Source organism: Struthio camelus, chromosome Z, assembly GCF_040807025.1.
Source record: "Struthio camelus isolate bStrCam1 chromosome Z, bStrCam1.hap1, whole genome shotgun sequence".
NCBI classification, from domain to species: domain Eukaryota; kingdom Metazoa; phylum Chordata; class Aves; order Struthioniformes; family Struthionidae; genus Struthio; species Struthio camelus.
This window is the reverse complement of record NC_090982.1, coordinates 89,508,694-89,536,033: the sequence shown is the minus strand read 5'-3', so window position 1 is coordinate 89,536,033 and position 27,340 is coordinate 89,508,694. Positions and strand designations below refer to the sequence as shown.

The 27,340-nt window shown below is 42.8% G+C and overlaps 1 protein-coding gene across 8 annotated transcripts in view; it reads right to left on the bottom strand.

Moving 5' to 3' along the window:
• Positions 1-3,572: 3,572 nt before the first annotated feature.
• LOC104139381 (zinc finger protein 532) overlaps positions 3,573-27,340 on the bottom strand; it is an 85,229-nt gene continuing 61,461 nt past the window's right edge. For all 8 annotated transcript variants that reach the window (XM_068928062.1, XM_068928063.1, XM_068928060.1 and 5 more), the window contains 5 exons: positions 22,496-22,658; positions 19,015-19,293; positions 9,043-9,155; positions 7,162-7,309; positions 3,573-5,855 (listed from right to left, as the gene is read on the bottom strand). In XM_068928062.1, the coding sequence (XP_068784163.1) occupies positions 5,361-5,855; positions 7,162-7,309; positions 9,043-9,155; positions 19,015-19,293; positions 22,496-22,658 (1,198 nt within the window). In that variant the 3' untranslated portion in view covers positions 3,573-5,360. The remainder of the gene's footprint in view (positions 5,856-7,161; positions 7,310-9,042; positions 9,156-19,014; positions 19,294-22,495; positions 22,659-27,340) is intronic.

Genomic DNA, 27,340 nt, shown 5'->3' with positions numbered 1-27,340 from the left:
GGGTTTGCTGGGTGGGTTTGCTGGGCTGGATGGGTTTGCTGGGTTGGTTTGCTGGGTGGGTTTGCTGGGTTGGTTTGCTGGGTTGGATGGGTTTGCTGGGTCGGATGGGTTTGCTGGGTGGGTTTGCTGGGCTGGATGGGTTTGCTGGGTTGGTTTGCTGGGTCGGATGGGTTGGTTTGCTGGGTCAGATGGGTTTGCTCGGTTGGTTTGCTGGGTGGGATGTGCACCGTCAGCCAGAAGCGCAGCTTCGAAACAGCGAAGGGCAAACGGTCCCGGTGCTGCCTCGCGGAGAGGTTTCACAGGCTTGGCTTCGCCGCTGCCGGCTCTGCGGAGGAAAGCCAGCGTAGGCAAGCAGAGTATCTTCACCCTTGTCATTTATTCTCAGTTTCGCAACAGTAATTAAAAGCAAACAATGCAAATGTCAGCTCTCGAGCAAAAATATGTTCAAATATTTTCTTTACAGCTTACAAGAAGAAACAATTCCCCTGGGCGTGCAAATTGAGCGTTTTTCCCTTTTGCTGGCTTCCAGCGGTGTGTTTCGAAGCGGAGGTCACCTCCCGGGCTCTGGAAATTGCCTTCCCGTTAGGAAGCCCTGGCAGATCTATAGCGCCAGGTTCGCAGCGGGGCTGGAGGCGACCTGTCTGCGGGGGCCGCTGGGGGCCGGTGACGGTGGAGGTGGTGCACCTGGCAGCTGCCCCCTCGGCTGCCCCTGCCCAGCCCCGCGCCCGGCCGCTCGCCCACGCGCCCCTCTCTGCTCGACACCGGCCAGCGTCCGGAAGCCTTCTTGGGATGCCTTGGGCGATTCACCTCTACTCAGCAAACAAGAGCAAGTCTCAGCACGCCCGTACTGCTGAGGAGGAGCGGTTGCTGAAATTTGGCCATGTATTTGATGCCGGTAAATCAGCTTAAGAAACGCGAGCTCCAGAGCTGCAATTTGTGAGGCAGACGGTGGGGGGGACCCCCGGGAGACCCCGGGCCCTCGCGCTCTGCGTTTGCACAGCGGGGGCCGCCAGACCTGCCCTGCTGCAGCAGGAGCCGGTTCCTGCGGCTCAGCCTCCCTGTTCCTGGGCATCGCCAAGTGCGTTGCCAGCCGGCTCGTGACAGCCTCCGAGCTGGCGGCCAAGGAGCGAGACCAGCTCCCGGGCGGTTGTGCTGCTTGCGGCGATCTGCGGCACATCAGGAGGCAAGGCATCGGCGAGCGCAGAGCGGCGCGCGCCCAGAGCTCTGCGACGCGGCCGCCGCACGGCGCCGTCCTCGAAACGCCCTGCCTGGCGCCCAGCTGGGCAGGCACCTTGGGTGGGAGCCCAGACGCTGTCTCTCCACCAAACACAGACGTTCCCGATTTTCCCTAGCACTCGCATGTTGTAATAGCAAAATGAACGCCCGGCATAAGCGAAGGGTCCCTTGACCTAGCTGGCAAGGTCAAACCAGAAAAGCCAGCAGTAGGACAGCAATATTGAAAAAACAAAAAACAAAAATTAGATGATCCAATTATCAGGACTTTCAGTAACAAAGTATTGACTTTGTAATGGCAAACTCTCTTGTCCTGGCATGAAAATAAGTCTGTGGTAAGCAGAATTATGTTCCTCGGACAGAGTCGGCAGGAAAACAAACCTTTGCTCAGCTCTGGTCTGGGTTTCGTGTCCTACAGCAGTTTCCCATCACCAGGAAGGTTTCTGCTGTGGCACAGCCCGGACTTCTTTCCTCCACGGTGAGGAGTCTCCCCGATGCGGGGACGATCCTGTGGCCAGAGCATCGGTCTGAGGCTCTTGAGGCAGAGCTGAGTTTCCTGTTTATCCCAAACGCCTGGGGCAAGGGATTCAGCAGCTTTGTGTTTCAAAATCACTATGTGAAACAGGAAATTCTTCCTAACTCCAGAGTGTGGGTACAGGAGGATAAACTCTAAAGTGTCATGATAGGTGGGAAATGTAATAACCTTTGGGTAGGTTTTACAGGCAGGCAATCACGTGTCGACAGTCCCGTCTCTTTGGTTTCCTCTCATTCATCGATCCCTTCCGAAATCCAGACCTCGTCTGCGGCCACCCAGAGATGCTGCTGCAGACGTGGAAGAGACGTGCTGCCTTCCTATCGCTCCTCTGCCTCCTGCCATTCCCAAGAGTCGGGAGCCTCTCCAGAGGATGCACAGCTTAGGGTTTACTTCCTTTTCTTGAGGGAAACACCCTGAATTCGCTGCTAACACACCAGACCAGAGCTGGCTTAATTTGAGCAGCAGCTGTGACGTTCGTTGCTCAGTTCGTGCCGCAGCAGCAGCCTTGGGAGCTGATCTGGGCTGTTGGGAAGGTTTCAGTTACTCCTCTTTCAGCCTTGCAGCAAAACAGACAGGGTGAAAAGGAGGAGAGGTCACAAATTCGCTTTTCTTTTCGTTCCCTTCTTTCAGCACAGCCTGCCAGCAGCTGTCCTCGGCTCCAAGACCACTGCGGTCGTGCGGGTGCTTGATACTGGTTTGCTGGCCTGAAAACATGTAGAAAACATCTTACACGTTCCCTTCTTTGTGCCATCCCTGCTGGCTGTGGCACCATGCTGTTATTTGTTTTTTATAAATTTATTGGGAATTTTGCCATTTCTGAAAGGGTCAGCCAAATCAAGCGTGAAGCTTGCTTTGCACAAGACCAAACAAAATTCCAATAAACAAAAAGTCAGTCTCTCCTAGGACAAGATCGACTTCCTAGCAGAAGAGTCTCAATGGGGAACAGACCGAAGCACCACTGACGGAGTGATGCTTGGAAATTGGTCTGGACAAAGAGGTACAATTTACCCCGGAGAGAAAGAAAGGTGACCTACCAGGCCTCTTCGTTCATAGTACCTAGCAGTCTTGAACTACTGAGAAGATGCAGAGGGAAAACCCCCAGAGGATGAGGCAAGTAATACCAGGCGAGAAACACTATGTTATAAATGGCCCCACCAGATCTCCTTTTGTAGGTTTGGTATTTGGAAGAAGCAGCAAAGGCCTGTGAGAGAGCTCTTCCCCCCCGACCCAGCTGCATCGGTTTCCCTCTGACAGAAGGAGACCTTTGGTCAACGCAGTGGACTATTGGCCAGGAAGCAAAAGCTATAGTTTGTGCTACACCCCAGCGTATATAAATGCTGACACAGAAGGGTTGGGACAGCGTAGGGCAGTTTGAAACCCGCTGCCCATTAACCTTGCCAAGGTTACTAGGAGGACAGTTAAATCAATCTTCTAATTATACATATATATATGTTTAAAAAACCCACCCAAACCTGAACAGAGCCTACCGCCAAGTAGCTGGACTCCTCTGCTTGCCCTGGCACAATGAAGTCCCATGTGGACGCTTAGCGCCAGTTACGGGAGCAGGGGCAGCGCAGGACCTTCCCCTGGGCACGTCTGACCCAGGAGGGGGACTGGGACCTCGGAGTTACTCCACGCAGCGACCCAGTAACTTTCAGAAGAGTCTGAATCACTTTTGGCTTGTCAGTACCTTTTGGTGTTTTGCCTCTTGGGACTACAACCGATGGCTAAGCTATTGGGTCACAGTATCCTTTGCAGGTGCAAGACCATGAAAAGAGAAAATAAACAACCAGGATTAATAATGGCTGTGAAAATTTAACTTTTATTATCTGTTCACTGTATACAAAACACCATTCTGCATAGTGATAACTCATTTGTTGTACAGTTGACAGTGCACATCAACAAACAAGTGTTAGAGAGGTATACACTTAATGACAGGGCAGTGATGGCCAGTGTACATCACACGCTAAGGACCTGCAACGCCAGCTATATGCTTTAGAATGGAGAAGTACCTTATCACCACTCAATACTCGAGTAATATAATGGGATAACAAGCATCTACCAACGAACCAAATTAAGAATGAGGATGAGGAGAGGAAGCAGAACCAATGCATCTGATGATACACAATTTCCAGAATGATGAAGAACGTTTACAGAGGAAGCGGAGAAGGATCCATATTTTTTCCAACATTTCAATCTTTAAAATTGTTAAAATTTAATGATAAATAACAGAATCTCACAAATCTTTAGGGGCAAAATGCTCCACATTTATTTACATATGAAATGTGTTTAATACAGTTATAATGGACGTAGTGTATAATAACTTCTGACAGCAGCAAGACTTTTAAGGAACCAAACAATTACTACTGTATTTCATGCAGCTATCTATATATACACAATTTGTTTTAAAAAAAAGTACAAAATTTGTTTAGGGATACATACAAGGTATAAAATGCAAAAACAAACCAAAAATATAACTCTCACAGAGAACTATATATGAAAGGGACAGTATGGTACCATTTCTGCTCTTTGTGAAAGCATAACTAGCGATATCAGATAGTCTTTTGAAATGGCTGAACTAGCTTCATATGGTCTGTGCTGAAGTCGAAAGGCCCAACCAGACCTACCCAGGCTGGTGTGGTAGCTTCTTGACAGTTGTGGTTGTACGTAACACTGAGCACCAGAACATTTGGCATTCACATACCGTGCTGGGAAATATCAACCCCTGCAGCAAGGGTTACCTATTTTCTTTCCAGAACCAGAAAAAAAAAAGGAAAATACATAATGCTGCGTACTCACTTCTATATAATGTTTAATAAATTACATGACATAAAACATCATAATTATAAACCTAGTCCTCTAGTTACATCTTATTTGTTTAATCCAGAGCAGCCCAGCCCTTTTGTAACAACTTCAGCTTCATCACGAGCACCGGATGGCAAAGCCTAAAAAATCACTTCCTGACGGAGAGTTGTGCAATTACACTTCTCAGAAGTACGTCGTCGTTCCAAGGGGTCTGCCCCTGCTCTGTTGCTGCTGCCTAAAACCAGCACTGCACTCTACGCATGCAGTGACAATTTTTTAGAGAGAGTTTAAAAGCTTCCTTAGACATGTGGAAGCAAAGGTCTGCTGGAATTCAAAACCGCCCCTTCGGCTTGCTGGCCTTTTTCTGCCCCCCGCGCTGCCTTGCGACGCGCTCTCGCGACCTAACCGTTCCTCCCGAAGCGCTCGTGTAAGAAACGGTTTAACGGATCCCACGAACTGCCCCAGCATTAAGAACTCCGTTTCAAAGAAACTTACTACAAAAAACAGAAACAAAACAAAAACAGATTTCCCACTAGATACCAATACAAACACGTAACAAAGAGTATAAAAGTTATTAGTTTAAATATATACAAACTCTTTTCAACTCAAATACTGCTTCAATGGTTTTGAGGGTATAGACAATGAGGTGAAGAGGACACATTTATGCAGAATATATTGCAACAGCCTGAACAGTACTGTTAACGCTATTATATTGTGAACTTTCTGTAACAAAAATGTCATTAATATTCCAATGTGGAGAGAGATTTCTGCGTCCCAAATAATCTGATCACTTTTCAGCTGAACTCATTCTTTTTGACTTAATGAAGGCCATGCCATGGGTTCTCATGTGAGTATTTAAGGCCGCTTCAGTTTCAAAAGTCTTTGCGCACACTTTGCATCTTCTGTCCGATACCGTATTGTCAGATGATTCATCCTCATGATTGGGTTTGTTTTCTTGCTGATTATCTTCCCCAGACCCGTTTTGTTTTGATACTGGTTGAGGCTCCTTCAGCTTATGTACGATGAAGAGATGTCTGGAGAGAGACACGTGAGATGTGTAGCAGAGTCCACATTCCCTGCACTGGTACGAAGAGCCATCAGACTTATGCTGAGGAATATGTTCATGAAACTGGAGAAGATTTTCTGTTGTAAAGCCACACACAGCACACTTGTGAACTTTAAAAACATTTATCTTTAGCTTCTTCAATGGCTGAGTGATTGCACCTCGCGGAGGCCTGAACTCCAGTACGGGTTCTTCCAATTTACGCTTTGGACTAGGAACCTAAAGAAGACGTATAGAGTATTTCATGTAACCTTAAATATAGGGTTCATTTCATAACTGTTTGTGACTTGCAAACTTCAAAAACCTTCCCAGGGGAGATGCCAGTAAAACTTCGATAAAGGTAGTATTTGAAATCATACAAGCAACTACATATTGTAGATATTAGAAAAATAGTTGGGGTTTTTTTACTATAAATTATATGTAAAATTTGTTTTGTCAGCTCTGATTGAGTTACGGTATCCAACGCACTGGATGAACGTGAATAAACGTTTGCCAGTGTAACTTCATCCAGCTACACGCCGAGACCGCAATTGCGTACATAACGCAGCATATCAGTTCTCCCAGACTATGAGAACTCTTTAGCACTGCCTTCAGAAACTACATTTTAATTGTATTTTTATGTCATGCAGAAAGTTTCACATGGCAAATCATCTCCTGATTGTTAGCAGCTAGACTGACATATTGCCAAAGAATGACTCAACATGTGCAATCTTTATTACTAATTAAACTGATTGTTTTCTATTCTCCTTGTTTCTGCTCTGACATGAATATTTCTCAGGAATCCTCTGCATCCTCTTTAGGGCACATATGCCCTATGACGTTTCAAAAAGACAATGTATATAGCCATATTTTTAACACTTAAATAAGCAGACAATATGTTGCGTTGAAAAACAGTCATGTAAAAGACAACAAACAGTGTATTTTTAAAAACGGCTGCGCTTGTGCCTCTCCCGTCAGCTTTGGCTATGACATCACAGGTGAAAGTTTTCACCATACAGAGCCTGGAACCCTTGAAAAACACTGTTAACAATCTCCCCACGTAACAAGTTTTTGCACAGTGCTGTCTTTTTACAACACTCCCCTAACACGCTTCCTCCTAACGAGCCTCGTCAGATTGAAAGCAATTTCCCCGTACGGTTTGCGTCCAGTAAACTGGATGCTGAGGCACACGTTCTGCGTCTCTGGAAGAAACTCACGTTGCTTATACGTAACCTGCAGCTTCCTACAGCTATGAGAGGACTTGGTTGCAGAGGTTTTGAAAGATGGTCTTAAAACAAATCACCAGCAGAAAAGTTATATACTCCCTCATTCAGTGACTAAAAATCAAACAATGTCTTTCCCAAACATGCTCGAGTTCAAGCATGACAGAACTTCTTGCAGCAACCTCTGAGATTTTGCAGGGCTGCACTTCACAGGAGATGAGACTTCTGCAGGATCAAAATATCTGTATCTATTTTGAAATCCTCAACGTGTACCTACAAATAACTTCACTCTTTGTGCCTGAAAGAATTTTCTAAGTGATTACCTTTGTATCTTCTTTTACTTCCCTTTCTTCCATATTGGTTGATTCAGTCATTTCTTTTACATCAGGGTCTTTAATGCCATGCATTAGCTGAATATGTTTTTCCAACATCAAACGTTTGGTAAAAGTACGTCTTGAATCTGGGCAGTGCCTACATAAACACAAAGCAAACTGATTCAAATGCCTTCCTTAAAGAAAAGGAACAGCGTTCTGACGAATGTAAATAGGATCTGTAAATAAGTCCAGACAAGAGTACAATCTATTAAAGACAGCACCAATCTTTTTCCAATCAATTGCACAGATAAGTATTATATACAAATGAGCATAATTGCAAAATAAATTTAAAATGTTTGAGCAACTGAAACTTAGAGCAAATGAGAAATTCTTTTGAGGTAATATCCAAAATTGCACGTTGTGTGAGTCAGAACAAAAGCTGGGAGCACCCGAGCTTCTTTTCGGCACATCACCAAATTGTGCATTTCTGCTAAACCCTTTCCAGAGTTCTCCTTAATCTAAATCTCAGTGGAAAAACAATCATCATCCATGTAGGATGAATGCTAGCTTCAAACGTCACCTAATTCTGCATTCATGTCTGAGCTCTTTATCTGCTTGGGACTAACAATCCCTTCTCAGCTCCCTTTCCAACCTCAAACTAACCAGCAGAACAAACTTATCTTTCACAATCTGATTTGTTCTCCCACACAGAACCAGCTGCAGCAGTTCTAAACCTCTCACATGATTTTGGAGGGTATGTGGTTTCTCCTGGGCTCTAACAATGCTACAACATACTGGGTAGGAGGTATCGTGCAAGTGTCTGGAAGAGGGATGGCCAAAAATAACTAAAAAAAAAATGCAGGGAAGAAGTCAAACTGCAGTACTCTCTTTCCGACTTTCTCTCCTGAGGTTTTAAGTTAAACAAAACAGTAAGCATTACAAAAGATAAAAAAGTCAGTGTCTTCAGTTGTGTGAAACAAACTGCGGGGATTCTGAAATGAAAACAGAGAACCACAATACGCTTTTGACTAGGCTCTTGCTACTCGCCATACGCCAAGTGAAGAAGACGGCGTCTCGGCTAGCCAGCGCAGGCAGGGCCAAGCGCAACTTAAGGGGACAACAGAAACGAACGGATACAGAGGCTGCGTAAAGCAAAGACGGTGCTGGGAGAAAGGCGGTTATGTTGCGCTGTGTTTGAACACTAGGCATGGCAGCGCTTCAAGTTTCCACACCACCGGGTCTTTTGCCTTCCATAATAAAGCAGAGCTGTACGGAGGCAGAGGAGGGATTGTCAAGATCTCAGCCACAGCGAACGGCTGCAGCTTGCAGCCCTGTTTTCATACCTTCAGACAGTTCCGCTACGTGCAAATACACACAAGACTAAGAAGGAAGAGATACAATAGAAAGTTTACATTATCTATCTCAACTGATTGACGTATCCTTCTGCCAAATTATGCATCACCTCTCCAGGCACTTAAATTTGATTAAGCATTTTTAGACGTTACAAATTGTTTTATGTTAATACTGGCTTCTGTAGACTAGCAGAGAAGGTTGTGCATCTGAGAGAAACCTAATAAACAAATTCACCACTGTAAAACTATGAGCCATGGAAACTCTCAATTCAGTTAAATTTCTCATTTGCTTGTGAAAGCACCTGAAAGACAGTAAACTTTATTTTATGTACATGCATTCTGAGTAGCTTGCTATGTCTAATGCATGCAGAACAGCCCAAATATTTTGGCTCATCTGTGTATCTGTAAATAACTGACTCATCTGAATGAGTGACAAGCTTTTATACAATCAAGAGGAGAAATTCAATGAAGAACATTTTATGGTGGTTTCTTCTCTGTCTCTATGGATCTTTACAAAATAAATAAAAGTAGAACTTACGAGCATGTATAAACCTTCCTAATGCCTTTGTGTTTGATACGATTGTGACGACATAAACTATGGGATGAACTGAAAGATTTGTCACATTGTCGACATGGATGTTTCTTCATTTGCTTTAAAGAGGGGGGGAAAAAAGAAGAAAAATATATTAATTAAAAAAGGTAAGTGAAAGTAGCACAAGTGTTCAACCCTTTAGTAACAGGAAGGAAGCATCACTTACCAATACCTGGCATTGTATCTTCAAGCACATATCCTCCCTACAGCGACACTGTAGGAATCGGGTCTCAGACCACTTTCAGAGCAACAGGAGTCACGCACACACCTTCCACCAATGGTAAACCAGTACCACAAAGTGTGGACGAAGGGACTTTTTTCCACCAAGGAAGCAGCGAAGATCAGTGCACTATTTTTGGATCAGTAAAGGCTGTATAGTGAGCGATCTGCTCTCACTGTAAAGTAACCTCTTCTTTCCCATTGCCAAACTAGTTCTGCACGTGCTGAGAGGGTACCAGTCACCCACAAGAGGAGGGTGAAGGCACCTATTCAATAGGGACTAAAGCACAACACTAACGGGGCTCAGAAAAGTCAGGAGGAAACGAGAGATACGGTCTGTTGTCAACTTGTGAGCTATCTGTTTGGGGAAATCTACTGGTTTTATATTGCAGTTTATTAAGCGGAAGGAGAAAGAAAAGAAGGGGTGAAAAAGATGAGTGGTCTCTATCTACGGCATTTCAGCTGGAACAGGCCACAGGAGCTCTAGAGTCTCAAGAAGTAACACGTCTGCAGAAACGTGGCCCATAAAAGCCTCAAGAACAAATGACACGGTCCTATCCTTTAAATCACTAGCGCATCCTCAGTCGGAGATCTCAGAACTGAGTTCAGACGGCCTGTCCCATCAACCTGAGCAGCTGCAGTAAAGAACTGAAATATCTCCTATCACATTTCCTGCTTCCTTTCACACACAAGTAGATTTTTCAAGCTCAGATCTGTAATTTTCTGCTGTTTTGGACCTACTATGGGAATAAGCAAATCCAAACAGTAATCAAAAAAAAAAAATCAAACTTGGACCTTTCAAAATTACTTTTCAACAATCTGGTCAGGGCCAAGATCCTGCACTCACCATTCAGCATAATGATTCCTGCCAGACTCAAGGCTTCCTGGGTCTGAAGAAGAAGAAATGGATTTTACTGGAAATCCCTGCGAGAAATTCAGATCACTCAGACCCAGATTTCAAGTATTCTAGTCTGAGGGAGGGCTTATGCTTGCTACTCAGGTTCAAGTGAAGGAATAGCACAGTCTCATGCAACCAGTCAAGTGTCTAGAAGGAAAATCAAATTTCTTGGATTGCTTTTTCCTGTTCTAGCAGACATGGTATTTCTTCCTTCATAGTGTCAATAACCTTCTCTTTCCTGTGTTTATTGGAAAATTAGAAAAATAAATCATATAATTTTGTTTCACTATTCCAGCTGAGGTCACTGAGCAAAAGACTTAGATCAACGTTTAAAACCGGACCCATCCTGACTCTTCTAGAGAATCCATCCAACATCTGCCCCTATGCTACAGCTCCAAGGCACTCGATAGCAAAGGTTTTCCTCAGAGAACAACATTTAAGGTTTGGCTCATTTATTCTTGGCCTCTGAAGAAGTGACCGATTCCTAAACAATGGAGATGTACAATAACCCACATGGACGTTTTAATATGACATGAGTCAGTCTCTGTGCCTAATCTAAATTAATAGCAACAATAAAATCCTCATTTCTGAATACTAATAAGCTCAAGCCCTATAGGAATGTTTAAGGAACTGAAAAAAAACTTTTCTTGTACTTGTTGTCTGAATGCTGCATTTTATGTTGATGTTCATATTCTCCATAAGGGCTACACGGCTCATGAATAGCTACAGCATCTATGAGGCAACAGAGATCCGTAGTGATGATCTCATTTCTGAAAACCATCATTTACTTCCAAGTCTGGAGTGAATGGTGGAAGGTTTGTACAAGCAAAAAGTGATCGCTGGAATGACTAAAGGAGTAAATGTAAAAGCAGTTGCGGTGAGCCCTCTTATTACGAAGACCAAAATCGTATGGGAAGAAAGGTAGTTTTGAAGGCTCTTTTATGCAAATATGAAGCATCCCAGTTATTAAGAACCGTGATGCGGCAAACTTACCGGAAATAAGTGGGGACAGTCCTTACCTTTTAGAAGCACAGTACTGCTCAACCTAGACGTCCCTTTTATGTTTATAGGCCAATTAAATAAAGAAGGAAAATCAACATATTTCTTCCTTCAATTGTTAAAGGTGAAAACCTGATACTGTGTACACAGAGCACATACTCATTAATGTGAATGCATTAATCAGTACGCTTTGCAGTACGATTTTGAAGTATGCTCACGACTGCAATTCTTTGGGAAGAACTTATAAAAGATTAAATTAATATCTAAAGGCATATGAGGGCTTCTCTCAAGAAATAGCACAAATGAGGGAGAAAAACGACTTATGCTTAACATACTTAATGAAAAAGTACAGCATCTTTTAGAAAGTCTCTATTTAACAATAGTTCCTCTTTCCTAACAAGGAGCTAGACTGAGGCACAGAGGATACAATACTGGCACAACAGAGCATGCAACGCTGCCCACTGCAGCATTCCCAAGCTAGCTCTGAAGCTGGAAGCAGTACACCTCTGCCACCACTATCCTATGCCAGAGCTGCATGGTTTTTTAACACGGTAATGATCAGCACGTGGCCCTGCACTATACTGTACAATCATACCAGCTCACCCAAAGCAGCTCAGGTATCTTTGCCAAGGCCGTTGTACAGTGTAGACGCATCCTCAACCACTTAATCAGAACAGCAGCGGGAGGGAGGTCTGTGCTCTGCAGGACACAGCCCCTCTCAGAAGATCAGGAACGCTACCTGGGGACACCATCCATGACACTACCCTTTTTTTAAATTTGCTGGAACGATTCTGGGTAACAACCCAAATAGGACTCTGGACACTTCACTTTCTGCAATGGCAGCCAAAAACAAAAGAACAAAAAAAATAGCTAAAAACAAGCGAAAATATTAGTATTTGAAATTAAATGAAAACAGTGAAGAGAGATACTACCATCCTAGCTTGTATAGAGAACTAGGATGCACTTCATCTTTCCACTGATGCACTTTACCTCCAAGAAACTCTCTATAAAAATAGGTATAAGAGAAAGAAAGGTTTCAGGAATGGACAATGAGAATGACCAGTGTCATGAAAATAAGTGGATTATGAAGATAAATCAGAAAGATGGGCTTTCTAGGAATGAGTAAGAGGGAATATCATAAATAACAGTTCTTGTGTTTTAACATGGAAAGACTGCTCTCTCAAATAAGCCAGACAGAATCCAAGGTCGGGGAATAACCTCGGGAGAGAGGAACCAGAAGCGGGGGAACCAAGAGGTAGTCTGAGCGGGGAAGGAGTACAGGGGAATAGATACCTCTGTTTACTCATAAATATGTAACACGCGACATTGCTAGTAGGCAAGCATTTGATTTTTTTTAATAAGAAACCCTGCATGTTTTCTGCGTGAAGATACAGGTGTTGCTATTCATAATGAAACCCTCTCATAAAAGGGCTCAGGACACTAAACAACAAGAATAACTTTTCACAACGTGAAAGCATTTCACTCTCAAAACTACTGCACAGAGATGAGCACAGATAAACAAAGAAGTCCAACCGAACAGCAGTTAGCCATACTTTGAATATTTGTTTCTCTGCTTTAATCAGGGAAAGGTGAAATAAACGGGATTTCCGGTGGACAGCAAGACCCACAGAGTTAGTGGTGCTGTAGCAAATTCCCAAATTCTTACATGCATGATGGGAGGGACCTTAAACACTGGTTGGTATCTGAGCACAAAACAGGTCTTGAGGATGATTAGGCTGCTCCTGTTCACAGTGTCACGCACCAAGGCAGTTAATTTAAATGTGCCTTGCTGCTTACTAGGTCCCCAGCACAAAGAGAACAAAATAGGCTAAATATCATACCAACAGGTCACACTTGTGATCAGTCATGCTGCTGCACTTTGAAGAAGCTGCGAGCAACAGATACGCCTTGCTGACAACCCAGCCAAAAGCAAACTGAAAGTAACTGAGCAATTCCCTAAAGGGTGATTCCAGGCGCCGGTGAGGCAGGCAGGCAGGCTGGGAACCTCCGCTCTCCCTGGGGATACTCAGAGAAAGCGAAAAGCAGAACATGCAAGAGGCAAAGGGAGGGAACGCCTTCCTACTCGAAGCACAACTCAGCTGGTCTGTGCATCTCACTGACAGGAGTCCACTGGCACCAAGAGCTCAGCAGAATTCAAACTGAGATGCAACGTTTTATGTCTGGCAAAAAACCCACAGAGTTATACTACTAAGTATTTAACTCTTGGAGTGTTACATAAATTCACATGCTATTATAGGCTGGCATGCTAAAATGTTACTAGGGGAGTTAGTTAGATGTTGAGCACAAATCTATTAAACTTCTTTAAAAATGTCCTTGAGACATAAGGAAATCTGTAACTGATGAGCAGCCCTCCCTGTAGGTAAAGTATTCTGTAACTAGGTGCAGCAGGACCTCTTGTACAGCATCACGTCTTAGCTACACGAAGAAAGAGGTTAAATTAGATGAACTGCAAGTATGAATCCGCAGGGCAATTCCTACGTAGAAAACATCTGCCCTTTCACAGAAACACACCTATGCACAAGTCCTAAGGAACTAAGCGTATTTCTGCCCAGCTGAGTGCAGACAGACATGAACCAGTTTCAAGCCAGGAGTCGTACAGCCTTGTTAGCACCACCCTTTGTGTGGGCTAATAACTTGTTTTCTTTTTTTCTTTTTTTTTTTTTTTTTTTAAGGAAAATAGGGCTTTTACCACCAGGTAGAGTGACACCAAGGTGGCTACAGGTCTTCCTACCCTGCAGCTGGCTTCTCTTCCTGAGCTGGTGGAAGGTAACAGAGCAAACGCCAATCTCTCTGTACCCGTCTGCGTAGGCATTTCCCAGTAAGGTCTGGAAACTCAAGAATCTGTCCAAAGAGGATATACATGGCAATACCTCTCCTGTGTCTCAATAATCCAGCCTGGGATCAGCTAAAAAGGGTTACAGCTCCAGACTTTTACTGTGGACCTGCAAGAGCAGCAATTAAAAGCGTGAAACTAGTATCTTCCGATACCTTACAGGGCAACGGATTCTGCAAACAGCTCGTGAGTTGCTTAATTAAAAGTTTTCAACAAACCTTCCCCACAGACCCACTGAGTGCACTTACCCAACCCCTAGCATACTGAAGAGAACCAGTCTATCAATTCATCCCATAATTTATTGGACCCGTATCACATTTTGTTATCTTATCTAGTCTCTCTACAGTAAAATGTATCCTTGAAAGTTTAATTATTGAATACAGTCATTAAAAAAAGCCAACAATTACTGACAATTTCAAGAGGTCTGGAAGAAATGTAGCAGCTGGTCTTTTGCCAACGGTCTCTGAAAGACATGGAGTTGTATCTCTATTCACTTATATATATATATATATATGCCTCCCACTTTACCCGAAGAACAATTTTAAGAGCGATAAAAAAAGTAAGTACGTAAATATAAGCACTGAAACAGGCCTTCAGACCAACACCTGAGCAACAATAATTATCTAATGTTCCATAATAAGGGCTGTTCTTGAGGCAATATTGCACATTCCTCACTAAACATCAGGTTATTAAAAGACTAGTATTCAAAGCTAGTATTGGAAAAGCATTGTCAGCACGGTACTAGCCTTGCTCTACTGCCTGCTGCCGTTCTGACGTGGGTTGATGAGACTGGCTGTGATTCTCGCTCGCTCTCCAGTGACAGTATCACCGGGACGTTGTTTTGCTTTGTTTTGTTTTGTTTTGAAGAACTGCATCAGCGTAAACCGTAAGCGTATCTGGGCTTAAACCTACTTCTGTTTGCCAGTGAAAGCATCGGGGAGTCACCATCCGAACTCGCAGACTAAACAGAAGGGGTCAGTATTTTACATGCTGCTAAGGAGACTGGCTTTGGCAGAGAGTTAGGCTAGGCTTGGGCGGGCGCTGCAGCAGGGGACGTAGGCATCCACGTCGCAGGCACGCTGCAGCGGCTCCGTCGCGTTTGGCCCAGTTTCTCTACAGGCCCCAGCGTAGCAGAAGGGTCATGATCGAACCTCTCCGGCTCGCAACCAAAACAACCAGCAGTTCCTTAGGAACTTCAAGGGATGCAAGCGCAGAAACGGGCTTCTAAAGCAACAGGAAAAAGAAAAAGGGGATCACGTGATCTCAGCCGGCTGGGCTCATTTTCATGCCCTCAAGCTGTAAAATGAGAACCAGGTGAAAGAAAACGTAGTTCTGAGAGTCATAATCGTGGTTTGCTTTTGGGTATTCCTTCCCAAGGGGACTGGGAACGTGGCTGCGCAGCCTGAACAACAAGCGACTCCTTACAGCAGGAAGGCAATGCGGCACAGGCACAGCTGGGCAAGAAGGGACAGGGAAACAGCCTCCTTTCAGACGGGCTTGGATGCTCTTCGCTTGTAGTTGTCATAAGAAAATTAGAGATGACACTCAGTAGTCTGGTATTTTCAGCTTTTTGAAAAAATGTTTAGAAACAGAATAAAATAATTTGCCCAACTGGGAGTTTCAGAGATAAGCACTGTAATTTGAAGGGACACAGAAACCTCTGAAAACATTCTGTCATTTATTATATCATATTAGCATCCTGAAAATTACAGATTTTCACTCAGGATGAGTCTTTTCCACCTAGACAAAATGAGTCTGTTCTCCCTTCCAGTTCTGCTCTTTTTCCTCGGCGCGGCACAGAGCTTTAGCCTGCTTAGTTCCCCGCTTCTCAGCGGAGGAAAGCATCAGAGCGCTCCTGCTAGCGCGGAGGGAAGGACAGGACGGCAAAGCAGACAACTGCTGCGTGTCAGCGTCTGCCCAGAGCCGGCTGCAGTCTGCCTCGTCAGCGGCTGAGGATCCCAAGAGCCAGGGCCCGGCCAGGGGAGCGGTGAACCGGTGCGATCCCCCCGTGGCCTCCCTCCATCCTCCCCTCGACCTGAATCCTGCCTGTAATACCGACGCTGCGAACGCTGCCTGTAATACCAACGCTTGGCATCTTTTTCTTCCACGCAGCCTCTAGTCGTTCTAAATGCTTGGGTCAAGACAACCTTCAGCTCTCCTGGGTCCTAATCCTGGCTCACCTCGACTTTGAAAACCGCCTCCTGGCTCCAACCCTGCTTCTAGGCGGGCACAACATTGCTAACACCGGCAGGAGCTCCAATGTAGATAAGGCAACAGGAAGCAAAAAACAAAACACAGTAAGGGAACTGAAATCTAAGCCTGTTATTCAGTCCTTCATTTTAACTATTGTGTCCTGTTTGCGCGACAGTTAAGTATTTTGGCCTCACTCATGCACTTGAGTGACCTCACATACACAAATCACTAGCGTTTGCTAGGAACAGCAACAGAGGGCCTGATTCAAACTGAATCAACCCAAAGAGTCTCACTGACTGCACCGAACTTTGGACCCAAATCCAGCATGATGTTATAGGCAAGTATAAAGTCTGAACTGAAGATGGATAGCTCCTCCTAAATGACAAAATTGCTCGCTTTTTTGCTTTGCTCTAGCTTGCAGCAGCGCAGTGTATGAACGCGGACTCCTCAGGCTCCGTCACTGTAAAACACTGAATGTGCTCTTGTTGTAAAACAAATTGAATTGCTTCTGTAAAATTCAGATAGTAGCATCTTTGAACAGACATACAACCATAAAAGACTTACTGCACAAAGTTCTCTGTTAAGCAATGCTCTTCTTGGTAGCATCTCAAAAGGTATATGCTTATTGTATCAGGCTGTAAAAACTGGCTTGTCCATGATGAACATCATCTACTTAGGCATCTGTCTTCAAATATTTAAGCTGGAAGTCAAGGAAAGTGTAAGGAAAGGCTCCCCCTGGAGATTTAGAACCGGAGTCTAAATTAAGTACTTCAAATTGGGCTCTGGAGGAGCCTGTTCCTCACCCTTCTCCAGAAAAACAGTCTAGGGAGACAAGCCTTCTAATTTTAGGAACCTACAGCTAAATGCCTAATGAAAATGGTACAAACACACCTCAAAATCTGATATATACTCCACTTTCCCATGCTATACTTTCTTCATCCTAATTTCCAATACCTAATACCTTTGTATGGCAAGCTTTCTATTCCTCTGCCCTACTTCTGAAAATTATTTTTTACTTCTTACCTGTATGACAGAGGTAACACACAACTGTGCAATTTTTTTTCAGTTCTGAGGAGTTTTGTTTGAAAAATAAAACCAAATAATAAACTCATGTGCTATACTGCTAAAATTGGCTTTGCCTGCCATTTAAGGCACCACAATGCTATCCTGATTCTCTGTTTTCCAGCTTCTTTATAGAAAAATTCTTTTAACTGTTTCCTACTTTGCTGTCTATGCTACTCCCCTTCAAGAGCAGCAGACTCATGCTGAAATTACAAACTCATCTTAAAAAGCACAGAAACAGTTTGCTCTGTAACATAATTGATATTGTACTTTTACAAGCACATATGTTTTGTTAAATGTGTGATATCCTAAAGCGTTTTCTAACTCTCTTTAGAAAATCTTTCATATTCATTCACTGGAAGAGAATAAAATTTGGTGAAAAGTTTTGACAAAAATCTGTTCACAGTTCCTGTCTACGATCATCAGGAATTTGTTACAGATTTCACATAGAACCCCAAAAGATTACTCATGCAGTTTCTGGCATTCACTTCCCTATTCTTACATTTTAACACCAGGTATCACGGAAAAATGAATGGTTTTTAACGCTCACAAAGAACTTACGGAGCTGCTAAGGGCCACTGCCCAAAGACTGTAGACATTTGGGAAACAATACCAAAGTTGAACATTTTGCTAATAACCCGGCACACACTGTTTTCCCCTTTGTTTTTAAAGACCTGCAGTTGTTTCAGACATATTAACACTCTCCAGGTGCCTCCTCACTAGAAGACCAAATTTTACCAGGGACTGATTAAAAAAAGAGCATTCACAGGGATCAGAGGCCATTATCATTCTGTGTCTTATCTCCATCAATCTACTTCCACCTATAAGGAGAGGAGAGGAGGCTGGATACCTATCAGGATAATCTGCTAAATGATGAAAAAGGGAAGAAGACTGAATCAGCTATGAGGTTATATTTTTTTTACTATTCTTTTCTTTTTGAAGCCAAATTTAACAAGTCAGCGTTGCAGCGCTCTTTCCGGCAAGCAGTAACAGAGGAAAATTGTTCCGTTCCGTTATTGCTCACCTGTCCGTCTTTTTAAAAAATTTCACTTACTTGGAAAAGCTGTGAGCCGCAGCAAGGCCATCAAACTGTCTTTGCTGACTTGAGAATACAGCAGTCCCATGTTTTACTTTGAATTAATTTAAAGAAAGTTATCTCAAATCTAGCTCATTTAAGTACAATTTCAACTTGTTCAGCTAAGCTGACTTGTTGACAGAACCTGCAAATGTAAGAATTAGAACAATGAACTGACCTTAGAATGAGTCTACATTTTAAAATGAAATTCTATTTGCCACTCATTGGGCCAGTAAAACAAGATTTCAGTCCCTGGATCAAAGAGTTAATGAATTTTCAAGAGAGAAAAGGAACTAATGAAGGCACAAAGGAAGAAAAAGAACCTGGATCCGATTAGATGACTCAGAAGAAACGCTGGAACATCTTTCCCTCTTGAAGAAATTTTTGTACCAGATGAACAAGCCTACAATTAACAGAGAACGTGTGGATTTTCTCCCTATGTAGAAAAGGACAAAAGCTAAGCAGCGTAAAAGAGAAAGATGAAATAGATATGAGAAAAGAGAAGAATAATGATGGAATGTACAGGAACATCTGCAAATACACAACTAAATTGGAAGAAAAATGACTTCATATTTCAGGTTTAATTCACTTTTCTGTAATTTAAAATTACTCATTTACCTTTCCATGTTCTTTCCTCATGTGGGAGATGTAAACGTCCCTCTGAGTGAAGAGCCTATCACACTCCCAGCACGTCCAGCCGGGATTAGTAACTTTTTTAGGCTCTGCTTTCTTTATGGGAGAAGGAGATTTCTTCTCTAACTTTTCTGTTCCGTTGACAGATTTTGCGTCCTCTTTGTTGTGACTGGCTGAGTTCTGAGTTGTAGGTTTAGTACTAAGAGGCAAATTTATCCCCAGGTTTGGTGGCCCCTCAACACTTTTCAGAGTTCCATGCATAGACTACAATAAAAAATAAATGTAAAAAAATTAGCATAGATGTCAATAGTTGCATTGACAAAGTGCAGACCTCCATTTCAAAGTGCAAATTCAGACCTCTGAACCAAAAGCCTTCACTTACTTCATCATTATACTACAACGCAAGATCACATTCTTAAGTTAAAGAAACGATTAAGTAAAAGCAAGCTCTAACATCAACAGAAACTAGCAACAGTAACAGACACCAGACACAGCCGGAGAGCGGTTTTCTTCAGTGATTTGGTATTTTTACAAAAAATGAGACTGTTTATGTGAAGTTTAAACGGCTGTTTAATAGAAAGGGGGGAAAAAAAGGGCTAAAGTCCTTTATGTTAAGTTTAATTTCTCACTTTAGTTGCCTAATCTAGTTAATTGAGCATCCTCATTTCAAACTATGCTCTTAGAGATTTCCAGAGAGCAGGGTTTTTTCTACTGACAAACTTTGACTTAGCACATCATGAAACGAGACAAGAAAAGGCAACTCTGAAAAGATCAGGCAACTATCTTTACCAGGGCATATTAATGCTTTATGTCAAGCCTGGGTTAAGCCCTACCTTACTGCACACGGGGTGCGAACGCACACGGCCAACACAGTCCTCAGGATCAGAGGTCGGCAGGGCGGACGGGGGCCCCGAGACGGGGACGTCCAGGAGGTGGCTAACAAGCTGTTCTCAACACCCTGCAGCTGTTAGCTAGCGCTCCATCCTCCCTGCTTTACTTCTCGAATTTAAGGTTAGGTAAACAACCAGTCAGGCGGGAAGCTCTCTTCTGCCTCCTTCCCCTCCCGACTCGGAGCGCGGTATCACACGGCGCTGCGATACCTGCGCCTACAAGAGACATGACCGGTTGGGGCAGAGCCGGGGGCTTCACCTGAGATTCAGGTCTGATCGCAGACCCAACAGGAGTAAGTCAGCATGATTCCGGGCCAACACGGGTGACTGACGCCAGGGAAACTTAACGGGTTGCTGAACGCACAGGCTCACGGTCAAGGAGTCTCTTCCACCCCAGAAGACGTGCCCGTCGCGGTGGCAGCGTTCTGACGGTCTCCTGCGCTGCCCTTCACTACCGCTCTCCCGACTGCCTGTGCAGGCCTCCCCCCAAGCACTAGTATTCTTCCCACAAGCGACCTCAGGCACCAACAACATGCTGCACAGGCTTCATTCAGGGAATGTAAGAATACTGTAAAGTCCTTTAAATATAATCCTTGAAATTTAATTTCTTACTTCAACAAAAAAGATTGAAACATAACATGTATGACTGGTAGAACTGGGAGCGTTACATCCGCAGTCCAGACCGTCCCCACTTGCTCTAACTAGCTGTTAGCAAGTCTCTGGTAGCTAGTGGCCATTAGAGGAAAACGAGACATACTTTTTGCCAAGAAGATACACTCCCGTCTACAGGAATTATTCTAGGTTATTTGTGTAGCTTTACGTAACCTGCTCCCGAGCACCTCTCCATCCCTTTCTGTTCTGTTTCCACGCAGGTCTTGGCCCTGCTGGTTTCTGCCTAGCCACGTCAGACGGCTCCTCCTGCAGCTGGGCTGAGCTCTGCCCTCACCCCCCGTCCTCCTCCGCTCTCACCCGCAGCCTGTTACTGCTGTTTGCTTCCCTCCCGCCCGCTCCGATTTACAGGTTGTCCCTGCTCCCGTACGCACATCCTAAACGCCAAGACACTAGCATTTCTGAGTAAAAGCAGTACTTCTGATTCTCTAATTTTGTCCTCACAAACGCCTGAATCAGCTGCAGTGAAACACGCTAAAAAGAATACGGGGCAAAAGTACAAATGCTGCCATGGAAAACTACAGCCAGCACAGGTAAAAGGCACCCAAGCTGTAAGAAACTGAGAGTAATCTTATAAGGGAAGATGCTGACGAGCCCTAACTTGCGTAAGCCCAGCTCCTAGCTCTACCTACAGCCAGATCACACTCCTGAAAACAGCTGTTTTCTGGTCTTAAAGAAATAAGTATATACAGATATAACAATAATGTTACCTCCGAATCAAAAAAACTAACCACACAAATAAGGCATACATCGCAATACATGGAATTTGCCTAATTACTTAAAAAAAAAAAAAGAAGCAGCAATTACAAGTAGATCAAAGGAAACTGAAAATAGGACTTTGCACTGCTGTATGAGAGGGCCAATTAAGGTATCTAAGCAGAAATTAAAGAAGACTCTTAAAGTAAATAGGAACTAGTTCAAAACCAAAGAAAATATCTGACCACTGTATTTCCGAACAGCTTGGGTCTGCTCTCCCCTACCCCTTCCCAGTCTTTAAAATCAGCCAGGACTTCTGGTCTTGTTTTCAGTGTAGCCTCAAAAATCACGGAGGTTGCAAGTGCCACCGCTGAGGCTAAAATGCACAACTCTGGTTTTAACAAACAAGAAGAGGAGTCTGATTTTCTAGTATGTTGCATATTCTACTAAGCCTTTTATGTCACTGCAAGAGAATCCAACTCAATTAAGCGCTACCATTCTGGATTATCATACTTTGCCATGGTGTCAATAACTTCAACTGTTACCCAGCGTCTCTTGATCAAGCTAATAAGGTATAAGAAATTTCAGCACTGCTAACAGATTTGATGTTTTTAAAACAAGGTTATCAGAGTATATTTAAAAATATATAGCTAACCAGTTATAGCCGTGGGGACTGATGATTCTTAATAACATAATTTGCAAGGAAGACTGAAAATGTTCCCCAGTAAATCCATTCATTTGGTTACAAGGATATTTATGAGATAATCCATTAAGTTTTTTTTCAAAGCATGCATGTGTTCAGCCGTGTGCACACACACACACACACGTGCACACACACACACACACACACATATATATAATTTCTCTTTCTGTTCCAGAAGCATACTTGTTCCCACCACTGAGTTCTGAAAATCCAAGGCTTTATTTTTGTAAGGTACTCAGCATCATCAGCTCCTAACAACTGCAATAATGATACTCAGAATACTGTAAATAAGGCTCAGTACTTACTAGGATCGGACTAAATTACTTCACGATACCTAATATTATTTTTGATAAAATGACATACTGAATGCAATGCACTGAGCTATTACTACTGTATCAAAATCGATATTCATATAGAAAAACTTCTGTGCCTTTTTACAGTATTTTCTGAAAGCACGTGATACATGACAAATGGCATCTACGAATCAAACGAGAAAACGCCTACAAACCTTTATATGATCCATCATAAGCTGCTTCTGTGCATATAGCAGGGAACAGTCTGGACACTTGAAAACAGACACCTTCTGGTTTTCAATGTGCTGATCAAAGTGGCGATAGAGTAAAGGTTGTAGAGTAAACACAGTGTCACACATAGAGCATTTATATATTATTCTAAAAACAGAAGTACAATAAATAACGTCAGTTGTGTTGATGATCTATTTGCAAGAATAACGTTAACTTTTTTCTCAGCAGAGATAAGATTTGACATGTTTAAGTAACCATTTCACATTGTCTGGAAAAATGTTAAAATGAAACTAATTCAAAACATCCTCAGATTTCAAAACAAAGGAGCAATCAAAAACAACAACAACAACAAAATCACTAAGCAGTGCAAACAAGAAACCAAAAAACACCAGTATATGCCAGTTACATAAACAAAGCCACCAACCGCTGAAGCGGCTGTGAAAGTGGAACATCTTCAGTTCCTGAGCTCACATTGTAACTACAGGACAAACACCACAACCGTTTCAGGTGGCAAGGGCAATATTTTGAAGGAGTTCTTGATTTGATCATAATCAGCAGAATACTTCAAGATGAATTTATTTTCGGAAATACTCATGGTTTTGAACTTCCTGAATGCCAAGTCTAGACTCTCTCTCAGCCGTCTGAAGCTGCAACTTCACAGGATGATAGTTCCCTGTTTTGCAACTACAATCCTTTAAGAATCTGGCTGCTTCTATCAAAGCAAAGCACAAACACCACAAAACCACAATTTCCTCTCTCAGAGCTTATGCAGCTTTTGAAATTAGCTACCTACATCTCCCATTCTGATTGACAACACTCTAATACAATTTGTAACAAAATTTATTTCTGTTCTAGTTGCTGAGTAAAGGCTGGAGCAGTGCATTAATCTAATTTTAAGTGCTTTAGAAACAAATATGCTAGTTAACAAAGAACGAGGTAAGTACTGGACATTAACAGCACAGTCCCTGCAAGCGAAAAACGATAGCCAAATTTCTGTATCACAAAGTCATAAGAAATTAATTAAACAATCTGAAAATAGTTGTATTTTTAGCACATCTTGGTCAAGTGTCTGACCAACAGATAAAAAACAGATTGAAACCAGAAACTTGGTTAGTCATCTGATCTAAACGCCGTAACAGCTACCAAGTAACAACAGTTTGAAACTTATTTCATTTTGCTGATGATTTTATAACGGAAAGTTAGTTTAAATTGTACTCTAGGCAACAATCTACTTGATATACTGCTTGTTGATTTTGCTTATCTGTATGTTTGATTCTGTTAGGAATTATTTCACTGCCAGTTTCATGGCCGCTGCCATGGGACGAGAGGTAAGTCTAAGCCACCAGCCACCAGCTCAGCACCCAAGGACAGCCCGGCTGCTTCCTCTGCGGAAGCGCTCTTCCTAATCTCCTCGGTCAGGCCGATCTCTGTCCTGAAGAACGCCTTTGTATTTAAAAAAAAAAGAAAAAAAAGAAAAAAAGATCCTGCTTGTTACAATACTGAATTTTCTCATTATTCACCTAAATACTCAAAATCCTTTCTATATCCTTCTAAGCAGTTGTCTTCCAAGGTATATTGTCCAAAAGAGCTCTAAAGACCACTGTGCACTGGGCTTTGAGAGAACCAGGAGGACAGGGACCGTGCCTCAATTTCCAAGCTATTCGGCGTTTTCAAATATTTCAACGTTCTTATACTCCTAAAACGTAGCTTCACCTCACATATCTCACGTCAACAAAAACTCACTTATGCCTTGCTAGTAGTCGTAAGAGACAGCTCATGGGGGGGAGGAGGGATCACCGCCCGGGCAGATCAGCTGAGAAGAGCAGAGACAGAACCGGAGAGTGAGCCTTCGCCAAGCGCGGTGCTAGTAGGGGCTCGCTCTACGGGAGCGCCCGTTAAGCTCTAAGGTACAGAAAGAGCCCAAATATTCACTTTGCAGTGGATCATTTCCCTTGGCCACACAGAGCGACTGAGCAACTACACGCACTCCACCAACATCTTGGTCACACCTCCGCAAAGCGGCTAAAGGCAACTTAAAGCAGCGATTTTACTCACAGCCGCCTTCACTCCATCCAAGAAAAGACAAAATTCCCTCAGAAAAGCACCTGATACAGTTCTGTAGCCAATCTGTAACGTCCCAAACTAATGAAAACCTGGAAGACTTCTCTTTCCACAGAGAGCTGCTATCAACTGCAAATATTCCCAAGTTCTGCAGTACCAAATATTTGCATTTTGTGACTTGACCGCTGTCTCTTAGAACGCTGCCTTACATCTCCATGACCAACTCTGTCCAAAAGTCAGCAAGTGTCCAAACCGATTAATACTATCCAAAAAACTGTGGCACAAAACTCTGTATCAAGACCTTGCCCTTGGCAGAGGGATTTTCACCCTTCTGGTTCATCACGCACACGCCACCGCTAACAAGCGGTACTCCGGACTTCTGGTGCCTGCTGCTAAGTGCTACAGCCCACGGCTAGGCTCCAAAGACAGAGGAGTAACACGACATCGTTCCAAGTCAGCGAGCTGTGAATAAACCCCGTCAGAATTCCAAATAGTTCTTTGATTATTTGATATATTTGATTATTTATACTGCTATTAGAATCCTATCTTGGAAATAATTTAGACACCTAAGAAATCAGAAAACCTGTTTTATCATCTGTGGTGGAACTAGACTGTGATCTCAGTTGGAACTACTTCAGGTCTATAGTATACGCATTTATTGTCATAAGCTTACATAATTTATCAAACAAACTATGGCATATTATTTGCTTCGGCTTCTTCTCATTGTATCTGAACTAAATCAATCCCTAAACGATCACACTGATCCTTGAGTAATGCAGCACTCATTATTGATAACAGCAGCTACTGACAGGAGAAGGTGAATTTGCTACAAAGAAATCTGACATCATTCCAAATTTATTGCAAATAAAATTTTATCTTAAAAAAAAAAAAGTTGCTGTATATTCCTATTTCTATGTAAGCTACAAAGTCATTACTCTGCTTTCACAGAAGCACAAGAACTGCCTGATAGAGACCCAAGTTTCAGAGTTAGCTCTCTGAGAAGAAACTGTATTAATTTACATTTATACCAACATGCCTAATAGTATGTGCTATGGCTATAACCACTTCATTACAAAGTATTACTTTCAACCACAGTTAAAAGCATGATTTTCAATGCTAAACACGTGCAACTGAGTGTGCTGGTCTGCTTTACAACTGTGGTAATTAGTATTTAATGTGTAACAGCTTAAAATCTTGTCCAAATTCTAAAGGCAGTTGTGCTCACTCAGGACAAAATTTATGACGGCCTCAATTCAACAAGCCACTAGCGTAAGGCAGCTAGTCCCACGGTAATCACAGCACCGCGGCTCGCGAGCTGTTCCCCCTCCGACAGTACACGCCAAAGTAGGCACGGTGCAGGCACTTTTCCACTTTTCAAAAATATGGTTAATATACCTTTACGTGTTATCTTGGAATAAATACACAGGTATTGCAGGGGGAGATACTTTCATATAACATTAAAGACGTTAAGCATTTTAAAGGCTTCTCCACTAGAGCATGGTATTTCTCCTTCCTACAATTTATTTAAAGAAATGGTACCTGTGGGATAATACACTGTGCACCAACAGTACAGCATAATCTGACTTCATAAACAAGAATTTCTCCAATATCCAAAAAGAGAATAGCCATGAAAAATATCTTAAAGCTGTTCCTAAGAACTTAAACTATTTACTAAAAAAACAACAACAAAAAAACCCCCCTGTAAGCTCTGGTTTCCCATTGAAACATTTTATGTATGCTACAGGAGAGAGCTGAAAAAGTTGAAAGAGAAGATAGTCATCCATTTCCATACATTAAAATAATCTAATTCCATCCCATTGAGATTCACTGCTCATAACTTCATTTTTTTGTAAGGCTAATTATTTACTGTATCTATTTTGACAAACAACCACTTGTAATATCATTATAAATCATACTATTCCAGTAAATGCCAGGGGCACGCAGCCATTTACCAGCCAGCCTAATTCCTGTAAACAACCATGATATGAACAAGTAAAGAGACCCTCGGGACCGGGCTGGCCCCAGCCTGTTTACAAGACAGAGCTAATACATCTTCCCCAGCTGCCCTGAGCTGGTCGTCCCACTGACACCTTACGTCCCGAGGCGTCGCTGTGACCTCCAGAGGAACATCTAGGCCACCCGGTTCCCGGTTACCAGGTTCCACGGTCATGCAGGAGTTGAAAAGCGTTTGCTTTTGGGGGTAAGCTTTAAAATTCATGTTTAAAAATGTGAGTGTTTAAGCCTTCCTTCTATACACCCAGTGTGTATAAATCTCATCAAAGGCGTCACATTTTCAAACATAAAAGGCTACTGTGCACTTCTTGGATTTGTTTTAAAATTTTTACTTCAGAAAAATAAACATTCAGCCCAACTTATATAATCATATCTACTATGTTATATACTTGCTTCTCTTCAATTGTGAATTTGTTAATTTTTTAGAACATATGCCAGCCATATGCAACAAGACAGACAGGTAATATGACAGAGAGAAATCAGTGGTGGCAGACTCTTCAGCTGTGCACATAGTTCTGCAAATATAAATACAGAACATTATAGCTGATGAAGCAGAATTTGAGCTATGTCACAAACACCTGATGTCACTCAATCAATATATTTTAGAGAGATCCTCAGAAACGAACTAATGTAAATAACATAGATCACTTCCTTTTTAATTCGCTACTGAGTAGCATGAATGCTTTTAGTTAATTCTGAGGAAAATCACAGATCCTGATAGCTTGAAATAAACTTTATTAAAACGGTGAAACAGC